General features: G+C 38.0%; 1 protein-coding gene across 2 annotated transcripts in view; it reads left to right on the forward strand.

Moving 5' to 3' along the window:
- The window catches only part of LOC129723680 (LIM/homeobox protein Lhx5), an 89,072-nt gene extending 69,621 nt beyond the window's left edge, over positions 1 to 19,451 (forward strand). The window contains exons 5-6 of one of the 2 annotated variants that reach the window (XM_055678029.1): positions 17,078 to 17,342; positions 17,427 to 19,451. In XM_055678029.1, coding sequence (XP_055534004.1) covers positions 17,078 to 17,342; positions 17,427 to 17,653 — 492 coding nt within the window. In that variant the 3' untranslated portion in view covers positions 17,654 to 19,451. Of the gene's footprint in view, positions 1 to 17,077; positions 17,343 to 17,409 lie in introns of both variants that reach the window. The other variant, XM_055678030.1, reaches the window with a different exon arrangement.
- Positions 19,452 to 23,984: the final 4,533 nt, after the last annotated feature.

The raw sequence follows: 23,984 nt of genomic DNA on the forward strand, positions 1-23,984 counted from the left end.
GGTTTGTTCGATTGGTATAACGTCTGCGGTAAAGTTACTGATAGTGATTTTTTCCTACGAAAAAATATGCTCTGTAATAAATTGTTTTGGCGAAAAACCCCAAAATAAGGACTTTAAATTAGGGTAGGGAACATATTCTAAGTAGCTTTAGGAACCGTCTGTGTATTGAGACGAAATACTCGAAATGTGTTGGGTGAAATTCAAACAGAAGCATATCAATCTGTTCTTTATCTTTATCTCTGTCAGAACTTGTTTTCAGATTGTAAAACTAAGTTAGCAAACTTCAACAATAACACTGTGCTACAAATGAAAAAAAAAAATGCAAGAACTTCTGAAGTCACCTAGTGTAGGTTGTAGGTCTTGTTGAGTGTAACATTCGCTCATACTAGAAATTTTCCAAACACCTCGAAAATCTGAAGTTATGGTCAAAATACCGTTTTTTCGGACCTCACTGCATACAATTTTTTTTAACTCAGTCATTTCTCAACCGATTTCCAATATTAAGGCAGTTTTGGAAAGAAGATAAACAGAACTTTCAAAAGATTTACTGGTTTGTACCAATATCACTAAAACATTATGAGTTATTCGAGTTTAAATAAAAAAAATTATTTTTTTTCACGCAATTTTTCAATTTAATGCGAAATTTGTCACCTGTTTTTGTAAGAAAGATACTACAAATACACTAAACTTTTGAAATTATATTCAATGACGAATCAAAAAAATGTTGTTTTGTGAAAATCGGTGAATATTTGACTGAGTTATATATTTGTTAAGAAAACCAGAATTTATGGCTTTTATCCCACAATTATTTCGCGGAGCTACAAATGGTGAAATAACACAAGAACTTCTGAAGTGACCTACCGTAGGTTGTAAGTCTTGTTGAGTGTAACATTAGCCCATACTAGAAATTTTCCAAACACCTCCAAAATCTGAAGTTATGGTCAAAATACGGTTTTTTGGACATCAGAGCATACATTTTTTTAACTCAGTCATTTCTCAACCGATTTTCAATATTTAGGCAGTTTTGGAAAGAAGATAAATAAAGCTTTTAAAAAATCACCTGGTTTGTACTAACATCACTAAAATATGTTGAGTAATTTGAGTTTAAATAATTTTTTTTAGATTTTTTTACACAATTTTTAATGTGAGGTCTAAGAACTGGGTTTTGATCATAACTTCAAATTTTTGGGGTATTTGAAACTATAAGTATGCGCGCTATTAACACTTGACTAGAGCTATTACCCACACTAGGTCATATCAAAAGCTCTTGCATTTTTTACTATTTGTAGCACCGTGAAACAATTGTGCGTTAGATGCCAAAAAATCTGGTTTTCTTAAAAACCCTATAACTCAGCCAAATATTCTCCGATTTTCACAAAACCACTTTTGTTTGATTCGTTATTGAATATTATTTCAAGAGTTCAGTGTATTTGTAGTATCTTTCTCACAAAAATAGGTGACAAATTTCAACTTATGTTGAAAAATAGCATGTAAAAGTCTAAAAGATTATATTTAAACTCAAATAACTCAACATGTTTTAGTGATATTAGTACAAACCTGTGAATGTTTTGAAATCTTTGTTTATCTTCTTTTCAAAACTGCCTAAATATTGAAAATCGGTTGAGAAATTACTGAGTTGAAAAAAAATTATGCCCTGAGGTCCAAAAAACCGTATTTTGACCATAACTTCAGATTTTGGAGCTGTTTGAAAAATTTCTAGTATGAGCGAATGTTACACTCTACAAGACCTACAACCTACGGTAGGTCACTTCAGAAGTTCTTGTGTTTTTTCACCATTTGTAGCACCACGAAATAATTGTAAGATAGAAGCCATAAATTCTGGTTTTCTTAAAAAATATATAACCCAGTCAAATATTCACCGATTTTCATAAAACCACTTTTGTTTGATTCGTCATTGAATATAATTTCAAAAGCTTAGTGTATTTGTAGTATCTTTCTCACAAAAACAGGTGGCAAATTTCGAATTAAATTGAAAAATTGCGTGAAAAAAACTAAAAAATTATAATTAAACTCAAATAACTCATAATGTTTCAGTGATATTAGTACAAACCAGTAAATCTTTTGAAAGTTCTGTTTATCTTTTTTCCAAAACTGCCTCAATATTGGAAATCGGTTGAGAAATGACTGAGTTAAAAAAAATTTATGCAGTGAGGTCCAAAAAATCGTATTGTGACCCTCACTTCAGATTTTGGGGGTGTTTGGGAAATTTCTAGTATGAGCGAATGTTACACTCAACAAGACCTACAACCTACACTAGGTCACTTGAAAAGTTCTAAATCGCTGTAGCACAGTGTAATCAATTAAAGTTATCAATCGAGGAACACTATTCCAATCACCCCGAACCTATTTTAAGCAGTTTCCATCTGTTTTGAAGGCGTTTTTTTCAGCACACGAAGTGGCTCCTGAATGGCTGCAATATAGGTCGATTTGTTTCGATTAATGTTTGTTCACAGATTTCTTTGTGATTAACGGTATTTCTTATATTCGTAAGACAGCTAGATAATCAAAGTTTTCCTTTCCATCATTAAAATGGTCTATATTGATCAAAATTCAGGAGTTTGAGGCCTGTTTTCTTCGACTGATTAAAATAGGCGCCACTGCTTCAGCCGTTCCTTACCCTATGTGTATCTCTCTTAAGCCTCCCAGCTGATCTCGAGGTACGATGTTGGTCTATTAAACTAGTAGCCCTATGTTCGAATCCCGACTCGGGAGAGACTGTAAGTGTCAGGAAGAGCATTAGCCACACAATTATCTTTTACACTAACAGTTGGCCGGGAAGTCGTGTGCGTGTTTTCTAGTGTTTTCGGCAAAGTTGTAGATAATGGTCTTGTCCTTCCATCAAAAAATATAAAAATCAAATGTACAAGAAGATTACGGAGCAAGCCCTACGATCCTACTGACACTAACAGTTTCCGCCGAACCGAGATTCAAGCATGCGACGACTAGTTTGTTAGGTCAATATCGTACCTCTAGACCAACTAAGAGGATTAAAACATTTTGCTCTCTTTCTTCTTAGTGGTGCTACATTCCGTTACGGAATTTGACCTTCTTTAGTGTACAGGACAATTGTGTGAGTATTGTGCTACAATACTCACATCAATCAAACAAACTATTCTGGCTCTAAATTTTGTTCCATTACATTTTTTACCTCTTTTATTTTTTACTTGTTGATGATCAGAGAACCATTAATGTTTAGCTAGCATTTTGTAGTTTTTTTATTGAGCTTTTTTAGATAGAGACACAAACGTTCCTGAACAACCACTCAACTCCATTTGTACCCCAAATACGCAACCCAACGAATCTACCTCAGTGTCGTGCAATCGAAGATTTCTTCGAGATTTAAAAAAAAATAACTGGAGATCAACGAACTGCGAACAGTTGATTGACTCGAAGGCCGTACAACGCTCTTGTTCCGGCGTCATTGGAAAGAAATTTTTTTCGTTCATAATGAATGTATCTTCATGGAAAATAAATTAGTTATTCTTCAAGTTCACGACAATTATTATGTTATTATTATGTTTTTCCAATCTGGAAAAGTTGATCTTCAATTTTTTTTCTAATCTGGAAAATTTGACAGACGAATAGATTGAAAGGAAATGCGCTTGAAAGGGACGATCCATTAATGATGTCACGCAAAACTTGAAAAAAATTAACTCCCCTCCCTCCTTGTCACAAGCTGTCACAACTTCCTTGACCACCCCCCCTCCCTTAATTACGTCACGTTTCTATACTTTTTACGAGAAAAAAAATTGTCATTTACTTTATCTTAAGCAAATCTTAAGCAAAAAAGGGATCGTAGAACTATAAATGAATGATGCAAATATCATAAATAGTTCTGAGTTGAACTCTGTGGTTAGGTATGTGACTTTTTTTTTGAGTTTATATGTGATGTCACACTCAAGCTAACCACCCCTCCCCCATATGTCACAAAATGTCACAATAATCGAAACCCCCCCCCCCCCTAAACGCGTGACATTATTAATGGATGGTCCCAAAATAGTTGCGTTCTTGCAAATATCTTATAATACTAATATAGTCCACTTACGTGAAATCATAAAGGCATATTGATAATGACAAAAGAGCTAGTAACCTTTTCGACAGTTAGTAGCGCCACTTTCGATTTGTTCTACAGGACATATTAAAAAGAATAACTTTTGACAATAATATTACCCAAATGTGTACACTGAAAAAAAATGAACATAGTAATGTTTTACTTTAATTTACTTTGTTGGCTAAAGGACCGTTCACCGGTCTAGGGCCGAACGAATTAGAGATGTCCAGCTTCTTCTGTCTTGGGCAGCCGTCGTACAGTCTCCTCGTACACCAGCAGATCGTGCATCTTCTTCCACCGTGCACATCCACCGCGTGCGAGGCCTACCACGGAATCGACGGCCTCTTCCTGGTTCTCTATTGAAGATAGTTTTGGCGGCTCTCTCGTCAGGCATTCTGGCTACATATCCTGCCTCGCTGCGCCACACTCCATCTTCCAGTTTACCGCCAAGTATCGATCGCAGAACTTTACGCTCAAAAACTCCGAGCACTCGTCGATCAGCTTTCTTCAGCGTCCATTCTTCATGTCCGTAAATGGCCACCGGGAGTATCAGCGTCCTATACAGCGCTAGTTTTGTGAGAGTTTGCAAACTACGGGACCTTAGCTGGTTACGTAGTCCGTAGAAGGCCCTGTTCTCAGCTGCAATTCATCGTTTCACTTCACGGCTCATATTGTTGTCACATGTCACAAGCGTACTAAGCTAAAGAAGCGTACTAAGATAAATTCGTCAACCACTTCAAATCGTTCCCCATCTATCTCGCTGCTTCTCTCTTAAAAGGTACGAAGGCCTCCTCCACAGCCTTACGGTTGATACCGATGATATTGATGTCGTCCGCAAAACCAAGAAGCATGTGAGATTTCGTGATGATCGTACCGTTTCTTCCCACGTTTGCTCTTCATACTGCACCTTCAAGAGCGATGTTGAACAGTAAGTTTGAGAGCGCATTCTCCTGCTTCAGTCCATCCAACGTTACGAATGCGGCTGATGTCTCGCCAGCTATCCGCATGCATGATTTCGATCCCTCCAGCGTCATGCGACTCAGCTTAATCCATTCCAGGAGGGGAGAAATCAAATTTTACCTTGAAAAACGACCTTCAAAATCGTATTACTCAGCAACTACACACCCAATTGACACAAACTCTATTGCATGTTGTAGACCAATCTGTTCTCTAACTGTATTAAATAGTTTCGTTGTGCGATACTGCAAGTATAATTGTGAAACAATAATCACAGTTTAGATGTCAGGTGATGCCATATGGCATCACTCGCCCACTCGCCGGAAATGGGTTAATTAGTTTGGTAGGAAAACCGTCTTCCAGCATAATCTGCCACAGCTCGTTCCTTTTCACTGAGTCGTATGCCGCCTTGAAATCCACAAACAGATGGTGAGTCGGTAAGTTGTACCCCCGGAACTTATCGAGGATCTGTCGCAAGTGTAAGATTTGATCCATCGTGGAACGCCCCTGTCCAAAACCAGCCTGGTATTCGCCAACAAATGATTCCGTTAACGGTCTCAATCTGAAGAACAGGATACGGGAGAGCACTTTATAAGCGGAGTTGAGCAACGTTATGTCTCGATAGTTGCCACAATCCAATCGATGGCACTTCTTATAGATAGGGCAAATGAGGCCTTCCAACCAGTCATTCAGCATTTGTTTATCCGCACAGATCCTTAGCTTTATCTGGCGCATCGCATAGTACAACAGCTCGCTTCCCGCTTCTAGAAGTTCGGCCGGGATACCGTCCTTCCCAGCGGCCTTGCCGTTTTTCAGCTCACTAATCGGCTTTTTCACCTCCTCCTGTGTTGGTGGCTCCACAGCTTGTTCGTCACTCATAATCGTCATCCTGTTCCTGCTCTGCTCATCCGACTCCTCCCCGTTCAATAGCGCCTGGAAATGCTCCTTCCACCTGGCTGCAACCGTCGGTTTATCAGTAAGCAGGTTGCCGTCCTTGTCATTACACATGACCGGCACAGGGAAATCCCTGCTTCTGACTCTGTTGACAGTTCTATAGAATCTCCGCCCGTCGTTTTGGACATAGCTGTCCTCTGTGCTGGCGAGCACCTGCTCCTCGTACTCCTGCTTCTTCCGACGGTGGGTTCTATTTTCGGCAGCTCTTGCCCCCTGTACCTCTCTTTGTTCTGACGTGTAGCCGAAGTGAGCATGCGGCTCCTGGCACGGTTCTTCTCATCTGTTGCTCTCTGGCACTCGGCATCGAACCAGCCATTATGCTGTCTTCCACGCGTCGTACCTACCACCTCTCTTGCAGTCGTTTCGATGGCGCCGTGGATACTGCCCCACAGCCCATTTATGTCTTCCACCCCTTCCTCCTGCTGTTCTGCGATCCGTTGATCCAGCTCTCTGGCGTATTCTGCTGCCACGCCATCAGCTGAATGTTGAAACGCGTCGTCCTCTCTGTGCGAGATTTCAGCACGTTCGAGAACCGTGCGCGGATCTTACAAACGACGAGATAATGGTCAGAGTCAATGTTTGGTCCCCGAAAAGACCTCCGTTTTGGGCACTCGCCATAGATTCCCTGGTACTTGAAAAATGTGCGTACTTGAAAAAAGTGGTACTTGAAAAAAGTGCGTGCAATAGGGCCTACTGCACGGAAATCCCTTTCTCCGGAATTTGGCCACCGAACCTCCTGAATCGCTGCGATTTCGACTACCTGCCGCTGTAGTTCTCGAGCAAGCAAGCCAGCCCGTGCCGATTCATTGAGAGATCGGACGTTCCAAGTACCCAATTTCCAATCGTTTACCTAAATCTTTTTCCGTGTTCGTAGCCTAGGTCTTTGCCGATTGATGCGTTCCGTATTTCTAATTTCGTTGTTCGTGGTTGAAGAAAGGTTTCGGTATGCTACCTTACCAGGGTCGCGATACCTACATCCTGCTGATGGGGCTGCCATCTTAGGTGTAGCTGGTGGGATACAGCATTCCATAACTCAGCCGCCCACTCCAGGTCAGACACTGTTGTACGCCGTCCTAATATGGGGACACAGCCGCGTACGATCCCCTTCCCAGTCAGCATACGACCTTAGTTTTTATTGGGAGTTGGTTACCCGATCTCCGCTAATGTTACTCGTATCCCGGTCGGCACATCGTGAAGGTTGTGATAGGAATTGCTGGACAGAGGTGAAGGGCCACATTAGGGTCTCAAGTTACACGTGTTCAGCCATTTGCCAACCCCAAATATTTTATATGAGAATAAAGTTCGCCTTTGAAGAGGTAATTCAAGAGTCCACTTTTACGATTTGTACGTTTGTTGTTGTTGTGTTTTTTGCAACTTCAAACCCAAAACAAAACCAAACACAAAATCTTAATGTCGACAAAACAATCAAGAGTGGTATTTTATTGTTGAGTTAAGGATGGCTATCCTCGCGATACTGGAGCAACCGATCGGATATTTGATTTTCGCGCTTTCCTGATCGGGGTTCTATCCAAAGAGCAATCGTTTGAACATACCAATGACTGTCAAAAGTTGTGAACAAACTGAAATCAGCTGATCGCAACTGTCTCGTGGATTTCCTCATTATCATGAAGATAAACCTAGTGGCGCTTCTAATGACAAAACAGGTCAAGGTACATCTAATCCGTTCTACACTTCAAGTGAATATAATTGACATTTGAAAAAAAGTGTGACTCGAATGGGTAGATTTCAAATTATGAGTATAGAAGATTAGTCATAATTTACATCGCGTTACTAGTTTACGCCAAGAAAGAAAGTGATAGCTTAAAACAATAGGCGTTGGCGTTAGTTTTATATACAAATCATTCCGAACTACGAAGTATTAGGCCGAGACTAGATACAAAACACGGCAACGATTCGCCCTTATCACGAAGTAGTCCGGAATTACGTTCGAAATCTGCAATAAGTAATTGTTTCACATGATTTGACATTTTTTCTGTGAGAGTATGAAATAGAGTCAACTAAGTCTAAAATTGAGAATTTTTAGTTTTGTGTGTGAGAATATCGGTCACACAGTTTAGGCAGACATGAGTTTTCCGATACGATTTTGTGGTTTTAGAGTCATAGTTTCTTCTAAGAAATTGTTTCTTATAGTTAGTCCTTCATTTAAGTGCAAAGGAAAAGGGGTTCTAAAATCGGCGATATAAGAAATAGAACTTTTTATTTGCAGAAATAACATTCTTTCGAATTTTTTTTTTGGTGCCAGATGGCTTTACATGGTATCATCTGAAAAAAAAATCATGATTTTGGCGACTCTTCGAAATTTTCAAGATTAAACTTCAAAAGCTTTGCGCCACCCCGTTTTAAGTCCGATCGAGTTAAAATTTTGCACAGGGTGTTTTTTCGGGCAGGTGAACATTTTGTGTAGGGTTTTTTCTTTAAATTTTCTGGTTACTTTTTCCCTCATATAAGTGATCGGCACCATAATGTATACACTTATTTCTGCAAATAAAAAAAATAGTTTTTTTTGTTTCGTTCATTTAAGGGCCACCCTAATTTTAATTTGTACATAAATAAAGGACTAAGTATAAGAAACAACTTCTTAGAAGATAATATGGCTTTAAAACCACAAAATCGCATCGAAAAGCTTATGTCCGCCTAGACTGCCTTACTGTACCACTGTGCATGAGTTTAGTTACCTTTTTCACCACAAGAGGGGGTGAAGTGAACTATATTAGTATAAAAAGATATTTGGTTCTTGTTAAGACACAGTCATTACCCAGGTTTAAAAATAATCAGAACTTGCCCTAATTTTTGTTTGTATAAATTTTATTGTTCTATTTTTCGTTTATCTGCATTTATCAATTTCCGCATAATTATTTATGTGCCTCCATTATAATCTCAACATTTCCCAGTTGTACTAGCTTTGCGATAGTAACTGTAATATTGTGTTTAATTACCAAAATCCCGGATTTTGGGAGTCCAGTATGACAAAGAATAAGTAGCTCAGTGAGTAGATGAAGAAAAAGAAGAGAATTTGTATGTGTTGCGCTATCAGGAGGTGGTCTGACGTAGAATTCGTTACGCCACCATAGCATAAAACACTGCACCGCGCGATCATCGTTCAGCAGCACCGCCGCCGATGTTGGAACAACTATGTTCTATAGCATTACATTTTTCTTCGTCGCTCCCTCGCATCAAATGAGGGGGCATTTTCTTCAGCTTGCAGAATGATATTTTGAGTTAAGTCTCTTTCACTACTTCAGACTGTATTCAAGCGTAGCATGTTTTCCTCCAATAGACTGTCGATGAAAGGTAACATCAAAGCAACCATTGAGGCCAATTTCACCTTCGACTTTGGCTTCCTTTTATCCTACAAACCGTGCTCTCTGACGGCTGACTTACTTTGATGATGGTTCGAATGGTTACCTTTTCCACCTCCCCTAGTTAGATATATTTTTTCCTGAGGTCTACGGGCACCAGTAGATGTCGATGGCGTCCGTCGTAGCCTACTGGCAGTCTTCGCGGCTAATCACTTTTCGATGACTAAGCGATATGAGCGCCTTCTCGGCCTTAACTTGCATATATACAGTGTATACTATTTATGTGGAAGTTTGTTATTGTTTTCACTCATTTCATGACTTGTTTTTGGTACCCGGTTTCCTCATCGTCATCGTGAGGAGTAAACCAATTCAACAATTGAATATTGTTGAAAGCAGTAGGTGTAGCAGCAAGACCTCGCCGGTGTTCGCGGCGGAATGTAGCGAAGCCGACAAAATTGGTCGTAGAATTTGAATACTCTATCGATCAACAGTTACGGATTTTCAGTGTCACATTTAATGCAGTTCAAAAATCTTATGGTTTTGACTCTTGTTTTTCTTTTATTATATAGAAGAAAAACGTAAATGTTAGCGACAAATATCAAATAATGAAATTAGTTTTTAGTAACTTTCATTTTCTGTCCGTTTTTGAGCAATTTATGTACTAATTCATAATACTTACATTATAAAACTGATGATTTTTAAAGAGTTGGTATTTTTTTTAATTGATTATTATTATGTTTCACCTTTGCTGCTATTTTCCATTAACCCTCAAGTGCCCAATGCCGCCATTTGGCGGGCTTCAGTCGAAGTTCCGAAAAGCTTCAATAAATACTTAAAAAATGTTTATAATGGTTTATAGTGATCTTATCGAAGTCCGTTTAGAAATTAATTTGGGCACTAGAGGGTTAAGTTTTCTCTTGTGCGGGTACGGTATCGAATTCTATATGATGAACAAAATGCATGCAAGATTATATTAATTTGATAACTAATCTGGATAAAACCCGCTATGCAGTTGCAGTGCGCATGCAATATTTTAACCAAATGATAATTCATTCAATAATTTGACATTGATGCTAAATCATTTCGTGTAGCAAAGCCACAAAGGTTTTCAATTCATAACATTCTTGGTTGCAGCTGTCATATGTTTTGTTGCATTTTGGCAACATTTGGGCTTTGTTGTTGGTGGTTTCTAAATTACATTCTTTTTCGCACTTTTTTCATGTGGTGTAAAAAAGTTTAGTTCTGGTCAATCAGAGGAACTAGGAACAAACATTTTAAATGCAAGTGCCCTCAGCAATATTTTAAATTTTTAAGCTCAAGAATCTATTGTCAGCAACACAACACAAGCACGCAACGCTACCAGTGACACGCACGAAGCACGAAGTGCTACGGCTCTCAGTGTCTGGTGATGATGATGATGATGATGATGGTCCCGCCACATACCTCTACAAAGGTTTGAGCTGGACGATTTATCTATAGATAATTAATGTAGTCACATTTAAATCAGTTATAAAAAAAAAAAACAAATTGATTTTACCTCCAGATATAAACTTCTTCGAAAACTGTTTACTTGATTCACATCGGTAAAAATGTGAAGAACTATAGAGCTACACAAAACTAGCACAGGGTTTTCATGACCTTCAACTACTTCATGATTTTTCTCTAAGCATTGTTAAGGAATCCATTTAAATCTGAATTCCACGCGCGAGGCTCAAACTTATGTAGTCACTTTCTATTATTTTTTAAAGCTACAGCAACATAAAGGAAAAAAATTCATCATCACCACCGTGACGAACACAGTAGTTTTTGTTTTTACATTACATATTAAAAAAGATCTAATATAAAATATGAATAAAATTTTACAACACAATCAGATCCGTTCGTAAAAACTTCGTCAGTTACATGCTTCAATAAAACAATAAATAAATAGATAGGTTCCAAAAATAAATAGTTCATCCAAAATAAATCCGTTGTTTAAACTGGTGCTATGCTTTTGTCATTACAGTCGGCTGAAATGGCACTAGCACTGAGTATTAACCCATTCCCGGCAGGTGATGCCATATGGCATCACCTGACATTCAAACTTTGATTTAAGTTCAACAATTATACTTGGATACCCGGAGCCTCCCCAGCTGGTCTCGAGGTACGATGCTGGCCTAACAAGCCAGTCGTCGTAGGTTCGAGTCTTGACTCGGGGGAGAGACTGTTAGTGTCAGTAGGATCGTAGCGCTAGCCCCGCAATTGTCCTGTACACTTAACGGTTGGCTGCGAAGTCTGTGTATAGTAAACAGAAGGTCAAGTTCCGAATCGGAATAAAGCACCCAAGGCTAATTATACTTGGAAAATTGCACGATGAAACTATTCAGTATCATCATAGAACAGATTGATCTTTAATCTGCAATACAGTTTGTGTCAATCGTGCATATAGTTGATGAGTAATAAGAGTTCGAAGCTCAATTTTTGAGATAAAAACTGATTTCTCTCCGCCGAAAATGGGTTAATATTGCACCCCTCTGTTATGTATGGGCATATCACTGCTACCAGGAAGGTTGATCTATTGTGATTTTGACCGGGTATTTGATGCACCACTATTGACTATAGTATTTCTATTTATCCGTGCATGTGAGTGTGTTTTTTCCTTATTTTTTTTATTATGCTAACTGCTCTACTACACCAACCTTGTTCTTCCTGCCAACGGTAAGTATCGTCAATCCTTGGAGAAGTTTCAACTATGCCTTCTTCTGGCCAGCTTTATCATAAGAGTATCATTTTGTCGAGAGTTAGTCACACACAGTATTAGAAAGTTTAACGAAAACGGAGGGTGAGTTGTAGAGGAACCTGGAAATAAACCCGTGCCCTTTTTAATAAGTCCTTTATAATATCGAGCTAACCTTCCAGTTGGTTTTGAGGTACGATGCTGGCCTAAAGAGCCAGTTGTCGTAGTTTCGAGTCCCGGCTCGGGAGAGACTGTTTGTGTCAGCAGGATCGTAGCGCTAGCCCCGCAATTGTCCTGTACACTAAAACAGTTGGCTGCAAAGTCTGTGTATAATAAAACAGAAGGTCGAGTTCCGAATCGGAATGTAGCACCAAGGCTTTTTTTATAATATCGAACTTCCGCCAACTTTCATTACTCCTATTTCTCAGACATTTTTGCATCTTAGAATTTAACACTTTCTACATTTGAAGAAAAATAAATGTTTGGTCGGAAATGATTCATTTCACAAAAGTTGGAAGAAGTTATGTATGAGTGATGTTATTTCTTGCATGCAAAAGTTCGAACCTGAGCAACTATTTCGTTCATCTGGAAAAAATCTGAACGACATTTCTTGGAAGAAAAGGTCAGTTCTTAGGTTGATATTCTTGAGATACACAACATTATAAGTGACAAAACTACAAAATTGTTGCAGTTTTTTTTTTTTTTTTTGAGAGGCAGAGAGTATAAAACCTGAAGAAAATCTGGATCATTAATAAAAAATCTGAAAAAATGGACATCAAATCTATCTATTTGGATACATACCAAAATAATCTGGATATTCCAGATAAATCTGGAAACCTGGCAACACTGATTGTGAGACACATTAATTATCCAGGTTTCAAACTTAATCAAAAGTTTCGCTAGTTTTGCATAATATTGATGTGTCTTCGCCCCATCCAACTTTTGCGTGCAAAAATAGAAACGGAAACAAAGCCATTTAACCCTGGAAAGATATTCTGCGTCAATTTGACTCCTCGCTTCCATCAATGTTGCGCTCTTTTCGTCTAACGGTGTGTTAGTTTTTACTCGTTTTTTCTTGATCAATAAAACGTAAAATCTAGTTTTTGTTAATTATCGTAATGATCATTCATCGATAAATTTATGAAGAAAAAGTTACATTTTCAATCACTTGAAAGTGGGGAGTCAATTTGACGCATGATTGTCCTTTTACGCATATCACAATATGATTATTCCTTCAGGATTAATGAAAATACAGTTGTGCATTGACGTTTGGTTATTTTGGCAACTCCTCTTTATGGGGCCCACCTTATGTGCACCGTTCTCATTGTTCATCATCCATCGACACCTATGTCGGCGGTGGGATTCGAACCCAGGCGTCGAGCGTGGTTGGCGGAGACGTTACCAACCACACTAGGCCCCCGCTATAAACAAAAAATTAACATGAATATTAGTTTTCAACCAAAAACATTCCAACCTCAATCAAATCAGATTCTCGCCGAAGAAATCCTCATGCAACACGAATTTTGGGCACCACTAGTATTCTATCACTAGTTTTTTCAACTGGTTTGGTTGTACTGAAGATTGTAAATAACTGATGTCAAAACTAGAGCAAATTTTGCATCAACATCACTTTTATAAGTTTATGAATTTTCAAAACAAAAGTTTGATATTGAATGAATTGCAAAAACAAAATACTTGATTTTCATTACTTTATACTACAGGGTGGCAACTTACAATTGATACACGTATTCGAGTGCCCCTCGTTGTATTTTCTGTCACAGCATAACAAACATCTGAGCATGTTTTGAAAAAGTGACGTGTTTACTGTTTATTCGGAATAAATACAGTTTTCGATCCCGCTCTCAGGAAAATTGCTATGGATTCAAATAGAGAACAAATAAGAGTTTTGCACCTGCAAGGATTGACTAACATCGAGATCAAGAGGAAGCTGTCCCATCTGAATTAAAGCAGATTTCTCGTCTACAGGACCACCAAGCGTTTCAAGGGTACAGGCACGGTTGTTCCCAAGAAGAAACCTGATAAAAATCAAAGCAGTGAAGGAACGTTTCCGGCGAAACCCAGTCCGTTCGGCAAGAAAAATGGCGTGTGGAATGAATATGACAGGCATGTCTAAACCCACCACACCACCCCCGTGTGTGTTTCAGGTGATGCCACGGAGGGTATTCAGATTGCCCTTCAGCGCGCATACAAAACGAAAAACCCGCAGTGTTACAGATAAAACAGCCCTTCGAAAGATTCGGCATACACAAACCCGAGTGTTCTCAACTTCGTGAGCCCTCGGGAGCCCGCATGCCTACACGTGTTTTCTCAAACGCTTCATTTTTTCAAAAGTACATATGAAAAAAATATTGCAGGTGGTTGTATGCGTTGGCTAACATCCAACTATCCATTATTATTCCATTTTCAATCTCTTCGTGGCGACTAATGCTTGTGTGTTCCCCGAAACTACAAGCCCTCGGTTGCCTCATGTGCCGAAGTTAAAAATCCTCGGTTGGCGTGTTTACGAATGGCTCTCCAGTGTTTTGTCTTGAGCTCGCGACGGAGGGTAATACGAAGTGCCCTACGTGGTGTGTTTGTTAGCAGATAGGCCACATGCGCTTTGGAGTGCTGTGGTTTCCCCATGCCCGGAATATGAGCCACACTTTCATGCAAAATGTTATCATAAAAGACCTTGGATATTCACGGATTAACTCGTAAAAATGTTGCCAACAGGGTTGCCAGATCTCGCAGGTCACAACAATACTTTTTCGGACGAAAAGTTGTTTACTCTGGAGGCAACTTTGAACAAGCAAAACGACCCTGTTTATGGAGCATGTTTTCGTGATGTACCTACCGATAGAAGATCAGTCGATCGGTATCACAATGCGTCAACTGGATGGTTTAAAAAGGTATATCGACCAAAGGGAAATTACCAATGCTCTCCATTGACAAGGGCGTGAAAATAAACAAAGAGTACTACTGGCAACACGTTATCAAAGGCCATTTGCATCCTTGAGCTACAATGCTTTTTGGGAAAGACAGTTTTTGCTTTCAACAAGATTCAGCACCAGCGCTAAGGCATGAATCAGAAATGGTGTTAGCAGAATTTGCCTTGTTTCATCAGTTCGTCTGAATGGTCTGCATCGTCACCGGATTTGAACCCGCTAGACTTCAATATTTGGGGATACATGCTAGGAAAGTTTGAAGACGTTAGGCATTAGAGTTTGGACACATTTAAAAAACGTTTGGTGAAGATTTGGGACGATATGCCGAACAAAGTTGTGCGTGCGAAATGTGTCTACGGGCCGTTATCAAACACAAAGGTGAAAGATTTGAACCAAACTGAGTATATTTTAATTTTACTACTTATAGATGTTATTGGAAACGACTCCGAAAAGAAATGAAAACTGGTTTGAGTTTTATGACATAAATAAAGTATATCACTTCCACGTTGCCACCCTGTATACTATATTCTCACATCGTAGAGCAGAAAATATCGATATCGTTCAGCTCAATAAAATTTTACCTTGACCCTTTTTTGGCTATAAGTAATAACAGTCTAACTCAGAGGATTGTTGAAATGAATGATTAATAACACACCTATGCTAAAAACTCAATATTCACTTAGCAAATAGTACCGAACATTCAGGCTCTGGGTGAAGTAAGCCATTCTAATATCGCCATGTAATTTGTGGCTCAGAACTGTTGCCCTGTTATGACTGTACAGATTTAAGCAGCTGTGTACTGTCCTCACAATCATTTTGCAAAACAAGCAATAAATCTCAAAAATTATGAGTACACACATATAAAAAAAGCCGCACATTATACGATCACCCGCCGCAGCCGGTTAGTCAGTATGTTAACCAGACGAGGAACGCCGACATGCCGCCGCCGTTTTCACTAAAATGAAATGTCCTACGGCTAAATGAGGCACTAAACTGAAAATTTTGATATACATATTCTTGATTAGCATACGGCAGCGTCCGAGTAGGTAGAATGAAGCTGCTCGAAGCACGTCCCGATCGTTACCATCATTACATCATCATCATTGTCATCATCACCAGATTAATCAGTATAATTGTCGCCGTTATTGCATGTTATCAAGAACGCGCCCGAAGGCGGCTGTGAGTTCTAAGCAAACGAACCGTACTGATCGTAGCTCGTAAAACATACACCGTACAACGTAGACCGCTCCAATCAATGACTATAATCAACACATGGGCAGAAAGACTACTAAAGACACCGGTAAAATTAACGCACCAGGGGATGCCTGTTTGTCTGATGTCAGTTTTCATTGATTTCATTTCTCTTCTTAATTTCAAGCAGAGGAAGCCCCGAGTTTTTCATACGTTACGCAAAGCTGCAATTTTTTCAAGTGAAAAATCCTCTATCAGAATTCACCAGTTTCATACTGAGTACACATGGAACTATAAAGTATTAACAATCATTTCTTTCCGAATAGAAATCTTTCTTTTATTTGGAACAATGCAAACTTTTTTTTTCATTTTGTTGGAAGTTAAAAATTAGTCCCTTAAGCACTGAAATCAGCCGATTGGGGAAGCGGACAAAAACAGCCCATAACTACTTTTTCCGATTGTTAATCATTTCCTCTGCATTTGGAACTTCGAATGGACGGTCGTAAACAGACCCCAACTTGATAGACAGTGCAAAGAGTCATGAGAAAAGCAAGTGTGAAGGAGAAAAAAATTATTTACACGCTATCCAGGTTCGAACCGTCGTAAAATGAGTGGGATTTGGGTTGTGACTGCTGGACAAGAATAACAACAAAAGGAAGCATGTTCAAAGAACCCTTGCCGACGGCGATTTACGCGGACTGATCCACAGAATGGTTGTCGATAAAATTATTATAATAACAATAAAAAGTTTGATTTGAGCGACAATTTAGAAGGTCGTTACCAAGCCATCATTATGAACGCGATTCTAGTTCGGATGTATCAACCACAGTGGAATGCCGAAAAGTCATGAAGATATTGATTTGTTATTTTCTCTAAAGCCGGTTCTTGAGAAAAAAGTTGAATTTTTTTTTTCTCTTTGCAGGTTTGGTTTCAGAACAAACGTTCGAAAGAGCGAAGGTTAAAGCAACTGACTAGCATGGGACGCGGCCCATTTTTCGGTGGAGCCCGAAAGATGCGTGGTTTTCCAATGAATCTTTCGCCGGGTGGGCTGGATGAGCCCGGATTTCCGTATTTTGCTGCCGACGGTAAATTTGATTTCGGATACGGAGGCCCACCTTTTCACCCACACGATGCGCCCTTCTTCCCCGGCCATCCTGGGGCTGGCCCGATGCCTTTCAATGCTCCTGGTAAGTTTGGGGAAAAGTGCCCACTTCGATGATCAACGGTGATCGGCAAACAACAATTAACGCTTAGCTTTCATACCAATGCAGGAGGACCCATGGACCACTCCGGACCGATCCCCATGGTGAGCGATTTTGGTGGGATGACACCGGAGACGAATTTTCTCAATCAACCAAACGGTCCACCGGGAAACGCCGGAGCCGGGGGTCCACCTGAAAACATGATCGGGGGCCCCCGGCCAGGAAGTCCCGAATTCATGACCTCTGGCAACTTTTCCGAACCTCAGAATATGCAAAACGAAGGATTAGTTTGGTAAAAATTACTGAATTTTTTTAGCATTGTTAAGTGATAGTAATTTATTTGTTCTGTTAACTATTTCCTAATAAGTCTAAAGAGAGAACGCAAGAGATATAGGTTTATTATGTTTGGAACTTCTCGCAGACCGCTGCATTTAAATGAACTGTGTACATATACTAGCCATTGGATTCATTTCACAATCTGTAGGTTGCCTTTGTTGGTTTATTTACATATTGCTTACTGCTTTCTGGCATTCCGCGTGGCATACAGAGATTGTGCAAAACAAGCTGGCGTCAGAGGGTATTCTTTTACATGTTCGTTTTTGCGAAAGAGATTGTTTTTACTGCCGGTATGTTTAGAGTTTGTTTGGTAGTTTTGGATCGTAAAACAAGAGTACACTTCAACTTTGTTTGAATAACGGATCACGTAAAAATGCTAAAAAATAAAAGAGTCGAGACTTAAAATATAAACCAAATGAAAATAGGTCTAAAAGGTGCTTACTTGGCCGCGACCGGGGAAATCGCATCCACACTGCGTGTATGACATCACACGTCAAACCTAACACTTTCCAATTCAGCTTAAGCGAAAAATTCGGACATGAGCTATTATGAAAAATGTCATTGAAATATGTTAAACTTCATATATAACAATGATATCCATTTTACACTATGAGTTTTTGCCGGAAAACCGTCATTTGTGAGTTACATATCTTAACTATGCTACTGATGGCTTAGCTTCTTCAGTATGTTGTCGAAAGTCATCGTAGGTACTACAATCCTCTGAGTAACAATGTCGACCTAATGCGTTATTAGGATAAAAACCCTAAATCATTTGTCTCTTACTGGAGCAAGAAACAAGATCAATCCTCCCATCAGTATTATTATAAAAATAAGCAGAATAGATCGGTATTAAATCAATAGAAGAAATGTTTTTAATAGCGCATCCAGTGTGTGACTTACAAAGAGACTTTTCGAAAGTAATGTTTTAATATTCAGTCATTAGGTATATTTTACTTCAACATGTGCCGGAAGCAGATCTTTCAAAGATTCGAAAGCAACCCCATCCTAACTCGGAAAAAATGTAATTAGAAATTCAAAAGTTTGACTGGTGGCTTCGAAAAACGGACAAAATTTTCAATCATACCTAAAACTTTTGTGTTTGGTATGAATGGAACAGTGACTGTAAATAACATTTTATCTGCGCGTGTATAAAGTTCCGATTGCTTTCAAATCAAATTCCAAAACAAATAGTAGCATAACAACAGTGTGACAGGAATACACAGATAACGAAAAATATATGCAATAGGTGAGTACTAATGGAATGGATGACGAATTAATAGAAGAATCTTAGATAAATTTAACGCGAAACAGCCTCCGATACACGACAAAAATCAGTAAATCACACAAACGTGCTTAGACGTAGGCGTATATTTGATGGAACGACTGCATCCCTCGAATGGAAAACTAGTATTTTCTATGATTTAACAGTTCCGGTTCCTTTCATTTCGAGGGGAATTGAACATGCAAGTTGGAAAAAACAAATCTATTCTATAGCGAAACGAATCAATGGGATAGAACTACTTGAAGGTGTAATATAAATATACATAATATACATTGAATGAAATGGTTGTAAATAACTATCGGATAAAGAGTTAAGCATAAGCTAAACTTTAGAGATGATTAAAGCATTGCTGAATTTTTTATGTGTCGGGCAGTGAACAAACAATAAGCAGCGGTGAGCAAATAAGAAATGACAAAATCATTGTGTTGATATTTATAGGAAAAGAAACCATGAAAATAATAAAACAATTAAAATAATGTGGAATTTTGCTGGTTTATTTCATGTGAATACTCCTTGATTATGCCCATATGATTGTTGATGAGGTGAAATGTCTGCTGTTCTCCGTACTACTACGTTTCAAATTTTCCAGATTAACCTTCAATATTCAATTGCTTTTATAATACTTAGCAAACCGACCACCATAAAAATGGCAGAAAATGTTAATTTGCAATGACCTTTTATATATGGAACGTGTGCAACAAACTTTTTCTTTGCCATGCCATCACTCCTGTTTCCAACCCAGAACATATGCGTTACTATATTCTTTACATTAAAGGTATGGTGTAAGGTAATGATAGCGAGAAAAATAAAGAAAAAGATTGGAAGAGAAGAAGATAAGAGATGAGAAAAAAAGAGAGTAAGAGGAAGAAAGAAAAAGACAAAGATATTTTTCTAAAAAGAATGCCAAGAATTGCTCTGCTCTGGAATTGTATAAAGTTCTTTATCAATATGCTCAATACATGAAGCCTTGGGTACAACAAATTTCGTATTCGGAACTTTACTTTTTGTTTTACTATTTACGACGTCAACTGTTAAGTGTAGTTAAGCTACGGTTCTACTGACAGTAACAGTACCTCCCGAGCCGGTGTTCGAACATACGATGACTAGCTTTTTGGACCAGCATCATACCTCGAGATCAGCTGGGAGTCTCTTTACACAACACTGGTCGACACAAGCGAAAAAAATGTTGCACTAAAGTTTATAATAGTTGCCCTTAAAAGATTATAGCTTTTTGACATTTTCTGTAAATTTGGTGCCCCTGGTGTATGAAAGAGTGCGTTAGAGCATTTGTCAGTTCCACGAAGGCTTATGGGAAAACTCATTTCAGTCTCTGAAAAAGTTTTCTTCCCTAGAGGAACCAAAATTTACAGGAATGGTTAAAAAGCTATAATCATTAATTTCTTTAGTTTATGTTGTAGGCCAAAACCTGTGTTCACCAGTGTTATATGTCAATAAGGCATATGTTATGATAAGAAGGAAGAAAAAGAAAATGAGAGAGAGAAACAGGAAAACAATAAGAAAGATGAAGAAGCAAAATAAACGAAGGAAGAGAAATATACAGAAAAAGAGGACAAGAAAACAATAATAAAAGTAGTGGAAAGCACAGAATGAGAGAAAAGAGAGAAAGAGAGAGAAGAAAAAAGATTAGGAGGGATATATAGATAGAGAAATTATGTGTTGTAGCTTCATAATCGGACAACTATCAATGCTTAGCTAACTTTTTGTAGTTTCACCTTCTCAGTTCAAAATATCTTAGAGAAATTTGGTAAAACTGAATTTATGTTCTATAACTGATCTTGCTAATTCACGAAAAAGGGCGCCAAAATGTTTATTACTGTAAATGGGCCCTATCAAGTTTACCGTGAAGAATGGAAATACGGTGCATGTTCCGATATTCTTCTCAACACTTACACTCATTTCATAGCTCTCATTTGTCCAATTCAAAGTTATGTATTACAATATATTTGACGCCCGATTTAGTCGAGAAGTTCTAAATTTAACTTCGAATAAATGGTAAAATTTGTCGTTAAAATCGAGAAATAAGATGGCTTTAAGTGTTGAGTAAGGTTTGTAATATTCCCAGGAACTGAGTTCACTGGAAGCGGGAATAAAAATCTCATTTCTCGGGAATTCCCGCGAACCGGGAATGCAAAATTTTTTCAGCGAACACAAGATTTCAAATAAAGTTTATTAATAAAAGGTAACAAAAAACTGTTTACAATTTCATTATCAATACGCATGAAAAACAAATTAGAAACAAAACATATTCAAATTCACATCAGAGATTCACGGTTGTTTGGGCAAAATATTTCTTCGGGTTAATATATATTACACTATAGCAAATATTAAAACTCTGTTTGCTTAAGCGGTAGCAAGGCCTCTTCGCAAATTTTTTTTAATCAAATGTATTTTCTTTGCCATCACACGTTGTGAATTATTTTCAATAAATGAACTGCGTAGCAGATCTAGTTTTCATTGGCATAACAATATTTTAAACGCTTTTGGAATTGGTATCAATGCATTGATTATCGAGTAGAATTCCGCGTAAAAATTTTGATTAGTTAACTAGAACGTTATTTCGCTGGGGCCGGGGGTTTTCTTTAAAAGACCGAAACAAACCGGGAGGAAATGATAAAATACTAGCTCAGTAGTGAACTAACTGTAAAGAATGACATTAGACGAAGCGAAAATTTACCTAATTTTTCGTTTACTGATTAAGAAGCAAATATTTTTGACAAATAATTGAAGCAAATAATTTGATACTACACGGCAAGCAAATATTGACCGCTATTTCAAGCAAATACTTGCTTCGTATAATGCCTACTTTAAAACTTTATACCATTTGACGACGTTAGTTCCGTGTTTTATTGCACAATTGTATGGAAAACTATGAAGAATCATGCGAATTTTTTCGAGTAACTCGGGAATCCCGAGATCGCGGGAATCATTATTTCTGTTCACGGGATTCGGGAGTCCCGGAAAAAGGCACCTCGTTACGACCGCATAAGCTAAACATGAAACTTTATACGCGTTATTCTCGGAATGGTTTTTCTAAAAAAATGACTTTGCCGTGTTTACGATTGCGGTAAAACTACTAAACCGATATTCTTTATCTTTTTTTTTAAATGTTCGTTATTGAATTCCCCGGTCGCTGAACGATCGTTTTTTGGTACACGAAGTTCAACTTTGCCGAAAAAAAATTTAATACAATTTTCAGCACTCAAAACAAGTATTTTTCGGGAAAAACGTTCTCGTTCGCACTGAAAACTAAATACTTATGAAAATGATCGTTCAGATACCCGGTACACTTCTAAACTAATGTAATAATATGAGGTTTTAAATTTCAGTTGCTCTGCTGGGTCTCTATCGTAAACACCGCAAACCTCTACAAAAAAACGCGTTTCGGGGAAACGGCCATTACTCCACAAATATTTTGTATTTCTTATAAACAAATGTGTTTTTCTGTTGTCGATTAACAGAACCTTCAGAAATTTACTACTTTTATGCAATAAAAAACGCTTTAAAAAATCCAAACTTTGCTCTTTTTGCCGTTCTCCTAGAAAGGCATAGCAATCAATGGAAAACCGAAGGTATAAAAGTGCTCCAAAGGGCCGAATGGCATATATCACACGACTCAGTTCAACGAGCTGAGCATTTTCTGTAAGTGTGTGTATGTGCTACTTTTTAATCTCACTCGATTTTCTCAGAGATTACTGGTCCGATTTTCATAAAATTATTTTCAAATGAAAGGTCTAGTTGCCCCATCAAAATCTATTATATTTTTTTGTAATCGGATTTTTAGAAAAATGAGTTTGAATTCACTAAAGTACGAGCTCTTATGAAAACTTGATTTTCTCCAAATCTGTACATGCTAGAAAAAATCTTTCACCATCTTTGGATTCAGAAGACGTTACTCTAAAAATATAGAGCTCTAAAATTGAAGATCTAAGTTAAAACCTACCGTGGGAGACTGCGAAAATCAGGTTTCCATGAAAATACGTACATTGGTGAATTTAAACTGGTTTTTCTCAGAAAGTTTGCATGCTAAAATAAATATTTCATCGCGTATGGATTCAGAAGACCTTACCGCAAAAATGTAGAGCTTAAAATTTGAAGAACGCTTTTTTTGTTTGAATTTTTATAAGAATACGTAGTTTTGTGATTTTTTACTGAAATAATTTGGAAACTCCAAAGTTCACTTTTATATACCATATTTCATCCACCTGACATGATTTGATACATGGAGCAATTGATACGTATGAACATTCCCAGTGTTTGCTCAATTTGTTTGGAAAATTAGAAAAAAACACAGACGTATTTGTGTCTTACAAAAACGGGGAGGGGTCCAGAGAGGTGGCACTTTTACCAAAACTTAGAGCTACTATTCCCCTTGAATAAAATTTCAAGTTTTCACAAATCTGCCGTTCCAGTGCTGAGAACGAGCATTTTCAAAAACCAAGTTCCGTACCGGGTCTTTACAGGTTAATCGAAATGTGAGAATCACGAAAGTTCATTATCTCAGAGACTACACAACCGATTTAAACCAAATTGGTTTTAAATGAACGGGCTACTTGAAAAACCCTTAACTTTTGTATTTTATAAAGATTGGACACGTGGTTGAAAAGTTATGGAAAAAACGTGTTCTGGAGACTACTTAATCTCACTCATGTTTCTCAGAGATGGCTGGACCAATTTTCATAAAATCAGTGTCAAATGGAAGGTCTAGCTGCCCCATAAGACCCTATTGATTTAGTTTTCAATCGGACTTTTAGTTTGCCTGTTATGTTTAAAAATAACCGATTTGAACAATACTGATACCAGATGAACAGGGTAGGGTTGACTGATGAATTATTAGGATTGAATACGTGGTTTAAAAGTTGTGAAAAGTAAGTCATATTTAAAATAGGAAAAAAAACCGTACTATAAATAATCGAATCTAAAATGTCATTTTATCGAATAATATATAATCAAGTCCATATATAACTTTATTGAGTCGATATATAATCAAG

Source organism: Wyeomyia smithii, chromosome 2 (genome assembly GCF_029784165.1).
Source record: "Wyeomyia smithii strain HCP4-BCI-WySm-NY-G18 chromosome 2, ASM2978416v1, whole genome shotgun sequence".
NCBI lineage: Eukaryota > Metazoa > Arthropoda > Insecta > Diptera > Culicidae > Wyeomyia > Wyeomyia smithii.